Source organism: Misgurnus anguillicaudatus, chromosome 8 (genome assembly GCF_027580225.2).
Source record: "Misgurnus anguillicaudatus chromosome 8, ASM2758022v2, whole genome shotgun sequence".
Classification (NCBI taxonomy): domain Eukaryota; kingdom Metazoa; phylum Chordata; class Actinopteri; order Cypriniformes; family Cobitidae; genus Misgurnus; species Misgurnus anguillicaudatus.
The window spans coordinates 33,836,787-33,849,603 of NC_073344.2; the positions used below are offsets into that span (position 1 = coordinate 33,836,787).

The 12,817-nt window shown below is 36.3% G+C and overlaps 1 protein-coding gene across 1 annotated transcript; it reads left to right on the forward strand.

Annotated features, from left to right (window-relative positions):
* The first annotated feature begins 576 nt into the window (after positions 1 to 576).
* cyp27a2 (cytochrome P450 family 27 subfamily A member 2) lies at positions 577 to 12,817 on the forward strand. Its single transcript, XM_055214244.2, has 9 exons — positions 577 to 969; positions 3,242 to 3,432; positions 3,601 to 3,800; positions 4,935 to 5,132; positions 5,586 to 5,749; positions 8,139 to 8,302; positions 10,111 to 10,192; positions 10,276 to 10,482; positions 10,818 to 12,817. The coding sequence occupies exons 1-9, from the start codon at positions 742 to 744 to the stop codon at positions 10,932 to 10,934; spliced, it is 1,551 nt and encodes a 516-aa protein (XP_055070219.2). The 5' UTR covers positions 577 to 741; the 3' UTR covers positions 10,935 to 12,817.

Below are 12,817 nucleotides of genomic sequence, written 5' to 3' on the forward strand. Positions count from 1 at the left end.
GTAACTCAGCATTGCTGTTCAGTTGGTGAGTTTGGGGCCAGATTTTACTTTATTTTTTTAAATATATAAAACAATACATTTCATTTGTATAAATCTGTTAATAATTTCTATTTGTTCTGGTCAATTATGAACAATTAGTAAAATTAAACTGTTACCAAAAACTTACGAAAGAGAATTTGGTGGGGCAGAGGGGCCTCTGCTGTAAATAGAGCTCGGGAATGTGACGTCGACTACGAACTGCGACGCAAACCGTACAAACAGTAGGATTGCACAACTTGCCACCTGTGTGTATTTTAAGCTTTGTGTGAGAGCGAGATACAGCTTATGAAAAGTGTTTGTGTTGTGTTTTTCAATCATGATGAATGCCTGCTGAAAGCGTCTATAGCAGGAAATTGTATCTCTTTTCAGCGCGAGAAATACAAGAAGTGGCGTGTGAACTGTCTGAAATGGGTGTGTGTGTCTCGGTGAATACGTGAGACTTGAGAGCCCTGTGTAATTTACGTGTTACCTCCGATACATTAAATAGTGCCAAAGTCTGATCATTGCCTAATCCACTGATCTGAAAGCGTTGGATTATGGTTATCTGATAAAACCCTCTCATATGTGTTTACTGTGTACTGCTACGTAGTCAACTCGCAAGGCATTAAAACAGCACCAAAGAATCCCGCCCAGTATTTGAGCAAAACATCGGCTATGTGAAACCTACTTCCAGATCTCCAGTGCACACAGACGCAGTTTATCATGCTGTATTCTCTAGGAAGAGCCGAAGGCGTCGGCAGAAAATTGGCACCTTTCAATGAATTCGTCGTGCGGACTATAAAGTCGAAGCCTGCCGATTTAAACGTGCAAAGCGCAACAGCAGGGTCCGGGAAATATAAAACTATAGACGACTTACCAGGGCCCAATCTGGCCACCACTGCATACTGGCTCTTCGGTAAAGGATACGCCGATAAAAGTCATGCAATGCAGGTAAACATCTTTTTATATGCATATTGTAAATCTATAATAGCTGTGAAGTTATATACGGTATAACATTAATAAATCTGTCGTTCATGTACATGCACGAAGTTTCATGGAATATTTTTATGAAGTATTTTAATGTAAATTACCTAGATCTGTTTTAAGCCTAAATAGTTTGATCATAATTTTAATAAAAAAATTAATAATAAATTGGTATAAAAACAATAGTTAAGCCTATATATTAAAGTCTACAATTTTCTGAAATGGTTTGAATAACGTATATAATGCAATATTTTATTAAGGCTATAAATGTGAAAGTGTAGTGGACACATATGCAGTTTCTTTAAAAATTATTAACACGTATTAAAATCAATTACTTTAGTTTGTCTGTAAAAAAAATTATGGGAGTGTCTAACACGGAAACTTTTGTATAGGTGTTGTCCGATGCTGGGATTCGTAAATACCCTTTGAAATGTTTATTTTTAATAATGTAAATGTATTGATTTGGTGAGGATTGTGGTGGTCATTTCAAAGGTTACATATTATGAAGCGTCATTATCAATTGTATGCTTATCACTTGAATTATTTACAGTTAAATAAATTATATTTACATATTTGTGAGGAGAAAACAAGCTCTGACACACTGCCAGACAGATTTGCTTTCATTTTTCTTTAAGAATAATAAAAGAAAGAGAGGAAGTAATAGGGGAGGGGTAAGAAAGACCCAGAAAGAACTGCGAGCTGATAGTTCACCCAAAAATGCAAATTCTGTCATCATTTACCCGCCCTCAAGTTGTTTCAAACCTGTATAAAGTTTGTTCTGTTGAACACAAAGTAAGACATTTTGAGTAATGCTTGTATTCAACCCGTTTTGGAGCACCATTGACTTCCATAGCAGGAACAAAAACTAGGGAAGTCAAAACTAACAACTAGTGAATGTCACAAGTAGATGTTGGTTTTAGTGTCTCATCTGAGTGTCTGTTTATATTAACTCATTCCCTGACAGCCTTTTTTTTTTAAAGGTGCCCGCCAGCATTTTTTTGTGATTTTCACAAAAGTTTCACAAAATTCCTTCCAGGAAAATATTCTTCTAAAAATATATAAACATACAAATGTCAAATAAAAGAACAGATCCTCTGCTTTCAAACAAACAATAAACAAACAAACAAATCGAGAAAAAAACACTTTTATCTTGACTATGTATGTTTTTCTCTGTTTATAAAATCTTAAATAATGGTATTTTTCTTCTAAAAAAATTTTTTTAGCAAAAAGCTCAAATAATTGCGTTTTTGTAAAGAAAAAGGGATCAGATTCATAATGATCATCAAAACATACACGATTTATTTGAAAAAATTTGCTTCAGCTTTCTATAAATTGGGTAATCACGGTATTACAGCTAACCATAAAAACTAATCAGGAACACGTTTTTTCATGCAAATGTTTTCTCTTTATTTACTAGATAACTCGTCAATGGCGGGGAACCAGTTAAGAACACGCTAATTTAAGAAATAGAAATATTTATTGCCAATTAAAAAAAAATCCCGTTGCAAATTATTTATAAATAAAAAATTCAAATATTGTGCGTTATATGGACCACTGCAATATATCGGTCTATCACTATTCTCATTTCAACATATTACGATTTAGGACATATTCATTCTGATTCTGAATACTGTTTAGGATGGATATGATGCTCTGTGATTTTGGATGCAGGGAGACAAAAATATTTGTAAGGAAAAATTCTGGATCAGAATGTTATAAATGCTTATGGTTGATTTTATTTGAATCGAACAATAGTAACAACCAAGCAATTTCCTTTCCAGGCCCTAGCAACCAACTACACTTTAAAGAATGATCATAAACATCGTAATCATATAGGGGAACTTTAAGTGCTAGTATACAGCACCTCTGTAGAACCACATGGTGCTAGTTTGGAACCATAAGTGGTAGTATAGTCGTGCAATATTGCACTTAAAGTGATGTCATTGTCAAGTATGGTAGCCCATCCTCAAATTGTGACCTCTGCATTTAACCCATCCCAGTGTGGAGCAGTGGGCAGCTATCATTGCAGTGCCTTGCTCAAGGGCACCATAGTCAAAACCTGTCAGTTACGAGACTTGAACCGGTGATCTTCAGGTTATGAAATGCAAAAGTAAAGAACTGTTTTCGAACCGTGTCCCATCTAGCACTGGTCGCTGTGATATATGATTTTTTGAAGGAAAGTGTTAAGCGAAATTACTTTGGTAATATACACAGTTGCGTTCACCCCTCTGTTGTACAGGTGGAGCACAAGCGCCTGTACGGCCCGATCTGGCGTTCTCGTTTTGGTCCGTTTGATGTGGTGAATGTGGCCAATGCAGACCTCATCGCCCAGGTGATCCGGCAGGAGGGCCAGTACCCAGTACGGTCATATCTTCCCCACTGGAAAGAGTATAGAGACATGAGAGGACAAGCGTATGGAATCCATGTGGAGTAAGCATCACAGACACAAACATATGGGACTATCACACGGCTTTAATTTTCAGATAGCATAACTATGCCTAGTACAGTTTATAAGTTGGCAGGTGGCAAAAAAGTTTGATATTTTCCTGCTTTTGAAAATACAACATGATCTGGATCATTTTCCTCTATGTCCTTTAGCACAGGCCCTGAGTGGTATCGCATCCGCAGCGCTCTCAATCCTAAAATGCTCAAACTGAAGGAAGTAGCCGCATACACGCCCATCATTCACGAGGTCGTGTCCGATTTGCTGAAGCGCATGGAGCTTCTGCGTCTGCGCAGTCACGATCAGGCCACTGTCACCGACGTGGCTTCCGAGCTCTACAAATTTGGCTTTGAAGGTGTGTATGGCCACATTATATCAAAGAAGACCGTTGCAAGTTTTACTATTTGATACCAATGGCAATACTGATCCTTAATTATGATCGTATTGAAAGTGAACTAAATATGCAAAGTGTTCCTGTGGCTCAGCTTGTGAAGCATTGTGTTAGCAGTGCAGATGTAATGGGTTTGATAAAAAACACACAAATATAAATGTCATGCACTGTAGAAAGCTTTGGATAAAAGCGTCTGCTGAATTTATAAATATTAACCCCTTAAACTCTATGGACCCGCCGGTGAGACCAAACTGCATCATTAGATTTACTTAAAAAAAATACGTTTTGTAACACAACATTTTCTATAAAATAAGACCATTTTTATCAATTTACTTTAAAATATGAAGGTAGATGACTATATTAAATTCAGGCATGCAAAATTTCTAATTGTACTACAGAGTATAAGTAGTATTATTTATTGAATTTATCGACAGTGGCTATCAAGTGATTTAAAACTATGCTGCAGTCTTATGCTGCGTTCACACCAGCCGCGGTAGAGGCGTCAAGCGCGACTGATTTTAATGTTAAGTAAATGTGAAGACGCGTTGACGCGCGTCTGGAGGTCTGTCGGCGACAATGAGGCGTTTAGCGCGGCATCCGTGATTCGCGCGTCTAGTTCGAGTAAATGGCACGAATTGAGCGTTTCCACGTCAAACGCGCAAGTTGAAAAATTTGAACTTTGGCGGAAAAACGTGCCACGTTAACCAATCAAGAGCTTGCTCTAGTAGTGATGTCTCGATGACTGGAATTTCACGCGTGAATGAAGCGAGTAAACTCAAAATGTTCAAGCGGCAAACTAGACGCGAAATTGACCCCTCAAACGCAGCTGGTGTGAACCCACAGTTACTATGGCTTTTGCTGTTCTTTGCCTTACAAAAAATTGAGGTGCATTTACATTTATGCCTGTGGCAGACGTTGTTATCTATAGCATCTTGCAGTGCATTCAATCAATACATTTCATTAAGTGTGCTCCTGAACTCATGATCATTTTTTGATAGTACAGTGCTCTACCAATTGAGCTACAGCCAATAAGACTGTTTAGGCTTTATAATTGCGCTTACTTAGATTCTTCATACGTTATTTATTATCTCTGTTCAGGAATCTCTTCGATCCTGTTTGAAACACGACTGGGCTGTCTACAGGAGGAAATACCCACAGACACACTGCGCTTCATATCCGCCGTTAATGACATGCTGACACTTTCAGAGACCGTCCTGTTTTTCCCACGCTGGACCCGAAGCTTCCTCCCCTACTGGAAACGGTTTGTCCAGGCGTGGGATGACTTGATTGACGTAGGTATGCTAAGGTGAAAATTGTGTGGGTTTTTTATTTAGGTGATCCTATAGCTTATCTGGAACTCACCTTGGCTTAGGGTTTTGTAAATTTAGTTAATATCGCTTTTATTATAATGATCCAACATATCCAAATATATGTGACTTACTGTTTTCTATATAAAGAGCAGCACTTTTAGTGAAAATATAACCTTGATATTTTTAATATTGACTGAGTAAGGTCATGTCAAAGATCAAAATCAATATTTAGGAAGCCGTGGCTATGCCTACGGTACTGTCATAATTAAATGATTAGACTTTAGCCTGGACAAGGTCACATTTTATTTAACCCGACCTTGCATTATAAAGTATGTGCTAAATGTCATGCATCTGATATGGAAAGCTCAAGGTCATTTGTCAGATTGTGAAAAGGCAGTAAAACTGATAGACGTTTCATATGCTTGTGACTTTTGTTCAGCAAGCCGTCTGATTGACAAGAAGGTCCAGCAGATAGAAGATCAGGTTGGTCGTGGAGAGCAGGTGGAGGGGATGTATCTCACCTATCTGCTGTCCAGCAACAAACTCAGCTTAGCAGAGATATACATCAGCCTCACAGAGCTTCTGCTGGGAGGTGTAGACACGGTACGAATATGTGTTTACTTCTAAAAACGGTTGGAGTCGGACAAGTTACTCGAGTGGATTTAAAGGGTTGGCAGATCTGTACTTAAAGGGTTATGACCCTGATGCGTTATCCATCTTTGCTGCCTTTTTCATGGTCCAGCAGTGCAAAAAGTGCACAAAGAAATCCAGTAACACGCAGATATGCCAGAGGCTAACTGATAAACAGGCTAAAAATGATTATGTGTGATTGGGATCACCATTAAAACAAGCAAAAAATCTGCCAATGGAATAAGAAAAAATTTCTTCAATTAAGTGTTTATGAAAAAAGTAAACTTATTTCAAGAACATTTCTTATTCCACTGGCAGATTTTTTTTGCTTGTTTTGGGCACAAATTCACTTTAAGTTTATATTTTTGTCTAGAACTGGACTTATTTTCCTAGGTCATTTATATGTTTTTGGTATTTTTACTGATAACAAAACAAAAATACTAAGTAATACTAAGTAAGTAATTTGTTTGCAGTGAGCAAAATTACCTGTTTAGTCTTAAAATCTAGTTTTTCTTAATTTTTCTTAATTCAGGAAAAAATCTAGAAAAATGTTCTTACCCCATTGGCAGATTTTTTTTTGCTTGTTTGAGGCACAAATCCACTTAAATTGTATATTTTTGGTCTTAAAACTAAACTTATTTTCATAGGTTATTTTGCTCATAAAGAAAATGCATCTTGATTTAAGAATTTTTTTATATTTGTACTACACTGCAACATTCTGAAAAAATTCTTAAATTAAGATGCTTTTCCTTGATGAGGGAAACGGCCCAAGAGGGTAAGTCTAGTTTTTGGATCAAAAATATAAAATTTAAGCGATTTTGGGCATAAAACAAGCAAAAAATCTGCCAATGGGGTAAGCAAATTGTTTTTGAATTTATTGTTTAAGCAAAATGTTCAGGATTTTTTGCTTACCCCATTGGCAGATTGTTTTGCTTGTTTTATGCACAAAATCACTTAAATTTGAAATTTTTGGTCTAAAAACTAGACTTATTTCTTGGGTCATTTTGCTCATCAAGAAAAAGCATCTTAATTTAAGAATTTTTAGGTATTTTTACTGAAAACAAGACAAAAATACTAAGAATTTTTTCTGGAAATAATTTTTTTGCAGTGTATAATTGACAAAAATACTAAGAAAGTCATTTTTGCAGTGTAGGTGTTGAAGAAAAAGTAAACTTTTTTCAAGATTTATTTTGTTACCCCATTGGCAGAATTTTATGCTTGTTTTAAGCACAAATACATTTAAATTGAATGTTTTTGTAATTTTTTTTTTTTGGATCATTAGAATGCATCTTAATTTTAAGGGCTGCATAACAACTAATCGTTTGCAGAATAAAAGTTTTTGTTTACATTTTATATGTCTGTGTATATGCATGTATAATTTTATGGAAAAAAGTGTATATATTAAGTAGCCTATTTATGTTAATATATAATACATATAAATATAAAAATGTATATACACATGTAAATATTTCCTAAATATATAATTGTTTTTTGTGTGTGTTTGTCTATATATACAGAATTATTATACACAATAAACACATATATATGATGTAAACAAAAACTTTTATTCTGCACACGATTAGTTGTTATGCAGCCCTAGAATTTTTAGATATTTGTATTAAAAACAAGACAAAAATACTAAGAAAGTCATTTTTTAAAGTGTAAGATGTGTTTTAGTTTAGGGTTTTTACTTATGAAGTATGAAGTCATATCACACAATTTTTTTATTCCATTTTAAAGCATTTTTTATTAAATTAAACTAATTGTCTTCACCTAGATAGTTTTTGTCTATAATGCTCCCCATCCCTATCTGTTTCTATAAGGCTTTGATTGTTTATGGCCTAATAACAGGAGGTGTTGTGTAAAAGATGTCAAGGTCTGTCAAGGCTGACGTGTGTTAGATTTTAAGAGCTAAATTCCAGCTAAATTGTGTGGCACACACACACACACACACACACACACACACACACACACACACACACACACACACACACACACACACACACACACAATCGATAACTAGCTAAGCAACATTCCTTCCTGTTGTCTTGACCCGTTTCTGTGTATTTTATTAGCTTTGGGCTGATACGGAGGTAAAGAAATGTTTCCTATACTGCACGTCCTCTGACGTCCTTTTAAGCTGTCAAAATTTAAAGAGATGGTTCGCCCCAAAATGAAAATTTTGTCATCCTCATGTTGTTCTAAACCTTAAGTTTCTTTAATCTTTTAAACACAAAAGAAGATATTTTGATAAACGATTGTAAGACGTCACCTATAGTATTCCTATTATATACTTCCTACTATAACCTGTAACAAGCTGAGATGTTTAGATGTTTTATTATTCTTTTGCTGTGCTCATCAGACCTCTAACACACTTTCGTGGACTTTGTACCACCTGGCGCGCGATCCAAAGATACAGGAGCGACTCTATAATGAGATTATGTCTGTGTGTCCCAATGGTGAGCCCACAACAGAGCACCTGACCAGAATGCCTTACCTGAAGGCTGTCATCAAAGAAACTCTCAGGTACATAATTATTCCTTCAGTCCTATCCTTAAAGGTGCAGTGTGTCATTTTTTGAAGGATCTCTTGACAGAAGTGCAAAATAATATACCAAACTATATTATCAACGGTGTTTAAAGACCTTTCATAATGAAACATTATGTGAGGAAAATGAGATGTTTTTATCTACATACACCAAGGGTCACCTTACACGGAAGTTGCCATTTTGTGCCATCAGAAGCCCTTAACGGACAAACTTTTTTTTACTAAGTTGTCTCCGACGATGACATGTTTGTCCGGTGGCGGTTACCGTAGCTTCTCTATATGTTTCAAAAGTGAGGGGTGAGCAGTGGATTGAGCCGTTGGTTGCAATTCACAACCTCACCACTAGATGCCGCTAAAGTGTACACACTGCACCTTTAAATCATCTTTCATGCAAAATCCCCATATGTGAGTTAAAAATAAAAATTATACATTGTTGAGAATTGTACTTATTTAGACAACATAAAGGAGGGAAACATACCATAAAAGCACCATAAATGTAGCATAAAAGTTCAAATGACTTTATGTAATATGTTCCTAGTCTTCTGAAAACATGCAATAGCTTTAAGTAACAGACCAAATGTCGTTCAGACTCGTTATTTTGAAATCTTCACCAGCTCTGGTGCAGGATGATGTATTTTTTTAGGCCAAACACGGAAGTTAATTGGACACTGGTTCCCTCGCAAAAAAGTCTAGCATTCATTTTTTGGATTATCACAAAAAATAAGCTCTGTTTTTAGCAAACGTTTATGACACTTGCACTTTTGTCCAACCAGATAATCTTCACATATGAACAATTTTTTTATATGAATTTTGTCTGAATGCGTTTACTCCCACGCATTTAGAAGTAAGGTCCGTTTGGGATCACATGATCTTAACAAGTTCTCACAATGCATATTTAAGAAAATATGGGGTGGGAATTCGACTTCAAACACAAATCTAATGCTGCGTACACACCAAACACAAAGTATCTCGTTGCTCGGTCTAGATTACTCATGGGATTTAACTTCGTGTCATGCCTCGTTCAGACCGCCAACGATTTTCTCGCTATGTCTCACCTGTCTCTTTCAATGAGCCGTTTCTAAATCTGGTTATCTTAAACAAATAAGTACCGTCCACTCCAGTAACTGACGAGAGAAGGATGACGTAAACTCCACTGCTTTGCTTCCATTGGTAGTAGCTCCCGAAATTCGCTCATCATTTGCATAAAGTTAAACTTCTTATCTTTTTCGCATCGCTGGACACGCCCATCCGGTCGCCAACAGTCACTTTTGCTCGTGTCGCCAGAAGTCGGCAAGTTTCCATTGAAATTAATAAGATTGCGTCGCTCTGCTATAGTCGCTAGAGTTGAATATTTTCATCTTGCGCGAAGATGCCGCCCAATTCACGTCATTTGCATCGCCCCATGCATGATCACGTCTGTTTGTGTCTTTGCGTTGACTTTATATGTAATCTACTCACGCAAATCGTTAAATTCGAATGTAACTTGAAAAAAAAGGCTTGTTCGACTTCATGCGGCTCTGCAAGAACCGGCAGGCGGATGACATCACAGTCTCGGGAGAGCGATCTGAAATCACGGTACTTTGTTGGCAAGTCAAACAAGCCAAGTGACTTCGCCAAGGGAGATCCAAACACATACATGAGACCATAGGACTTTAAACGCTGATCTTTTTGATCGTGTTGTTGTGCATACGTAAAACTTTCCATTTTAAAGGCCCTAGGTGTGTAAAGAGTGAGATTATTGTTGTCAAAAGGCTCACACTGTTATTATATGCCTGTTTTAATTCTAGAATGTATCCTGTTGTTTCTGGTAACGGCCGCCTGAGTGAGGATACTGAAGTAGTCATCAATAACTATTGGTTCCCTAAAAAGGTACCAATATTTAATCAATGCCCCATTCATCAATAAAACATCTAATGTTAAATAACAACACATCTCTCTCTCTCTGCTTACAGACGCAGTTTCATCTCTGCCACTACGCTGTCAGTCACGATGAAAATGAGTTTCCCGACCCAGAGCGGTTCATTCCAGAGCGCTGGCTGAGGGCGAGCGCGACTCGCTCGCAACATCACCCCTATAGCGCAATCCCATTCGGTGTTGGAGTGCGGGCCTGCGTGGGGAAGAGGGTGGCTGAGCTGGAGATGTACTTTGCTCTCAGTAGACTGAGTATGACGCAGTTATATCTTATCTCTAGGTTCAGTGTTTTACTGACCAGTAAATCCTTTTGTAGCCCTCAGACACAAATGGTTCAGTTCAATGGTTAGTTCAGAAATGTTTCAAATTCAATTCATCTCTGACTTTGGTTAGAGACATTCGAGACATTACCGGGTCTGGATTTAGTAGAAAAGCGCAAGAAGCAAATGTCTCCATTTGCTCTCTATTTATTTTCAAGTGTTTGTTTTATAGATTTTTGTTAAAAGTTGATGTTTGAACCTAAGTAACCTCAAACCGCTATCTCTCTGTCCCTCTCTCATTAATCTAAACTTTGACTCCGCAGCTGATGCAACGCTATGAGGTCAGACCAGAGGAGGGGGCTGGAACGATACAACCCAAAACTCGAACCCTGCTGATTCCCGCTGAACCCATTAACCTTAAGTTTCTGCCCCGGGCTTAAAGAGACACCAGCCAGCTCCGAGAAAGCTTTTAAGATGAATTGTGGACTTTTAATTCATTTAATTCAAACTTCTTTCTGTGCATTGGAGTCCTTAGAAGAGAGCACATGTGGACGATCCAAACGGGGTCAGATATTTGAACCGATATTGACAGCCGAGGCGTGTGGAGTCAGATGATAAACCTTTCTTGCATAGTCATTATTGCAGACTAAAAGAAACAAGAGATCTTTTGTCTGCAGACGTTGGTAGATATATACAGCTTTACCATAGCATTTCACCGCTTTTGTCAGAGAGTCTGAACAAGCTCAACGTTTTTCACCTTTGCTGGGTTTTATAAACACTCAATGGTAAATTCATAGAATAAATACTGAAGACATAAAGTTTATTTTGTTAACGAAGAAAAATGTGAATATTTAGGATTTGGAAATGCACTTTTCCTTAAATATTTGCTTAATAATAAGCCGAAAGTAAGAGAGAAAATAATTGTGTATTTGAGCAAGACTGTGAAGGCTTAAGATAAAAATACAAAATAATTAAATAAATAAATAGAAATTTTAAAATAAAATAACTATAAAAAGTAACTGTAAATGTAAGTGTAAATAAACGGCTGCAAAATTGCTAGTTTTTCCTTTTAAACATCATACTTATTTCGTTTTTATGATAATCATTGTAATATGTGTAATAGATATAGTTTTCACAATGAAATGTGAGCCTGGACCACAAAACCAGTCATAGGGGGTAAATTTTTTAAATGAGATTTATATAAATATAAACAATCTTTCCATTGATGTATGGTTTGTTAGGATAGGACAATATTTGGCCGGGATACAACTTTTTGAAAACCTGGACTCTGAGGGTGCAAAAAAATCTAGATATAGAGAAATTTGCCTTGTTGTCCAAATAAAGCTTTTTTGATATATATATATATATATATATATATATATATATATATATATATATATATATATATATATATATATATATATATATATTTATATTAGGAAATTATACCAAATATCTTTATGGAGCATGATTCTTAGTATCCTAATACATTTTTGACATAAAGGAAAACTGATAATCTTGACCTATGCAATGTATTATTTGGCTACTGCTACAAATATACCCCTGCGACTTATGACTGGTTTTATGGTCCAGGGTCACAAACATTACTTTTAAGGGAGTATGTATGCAGTTCTTTGTTGCGCAAGAGTTTATATAAAGAAATGCAGATCTGTAGAAACGTCTTGTGCAACCGAACCACAATGTTCTTTAAAGGTCCTCTTTTTCCTGATCCCATTTTTTAAACTTTAGGTAGTGTGTAATGTTGCTGTTAGAGCATAAAAAATTTACTGCCAGGCAATATATTTTCTTAAACAAAAGTCCCCTTTCAAAGCCTACAGCAAACGGCCGGTTTGGACTACAGCCCTCTACTTCCTGCATTAATGACATCACTAGAACAGTTTGTTGACTAAACTCCGCCCACAGGAAAACTAAGCTGATAAGCTGAAAACCAAACTAAGCTGCTGTTGAATCACAACACACTAAACAAACTACACACAATCAGAACTCGTTACGTATTTCTGAAGGAGGGACTTCATAGAACGAGGAAGACATATACTAAAACATTTTTAAACACTAAACATGAACACGTTGTTATATTGCATACCATAAAAACAATCATAGCTTCAAAAACACGGGAAAAACAGGACCTTTAAAAATTAACGTCCTTGTTTAGGCATTTAAACTTTAATAATTACATTTTAATTGTATGCATGATGTATAGCAGGATTGAGAGCTATTTTGCTGTTAATTTTGATTTTTAAAACCATTTTATGGATTGTGCTATTTTTATATAAGATTGTTAATTAAATACATGTTAACAGTA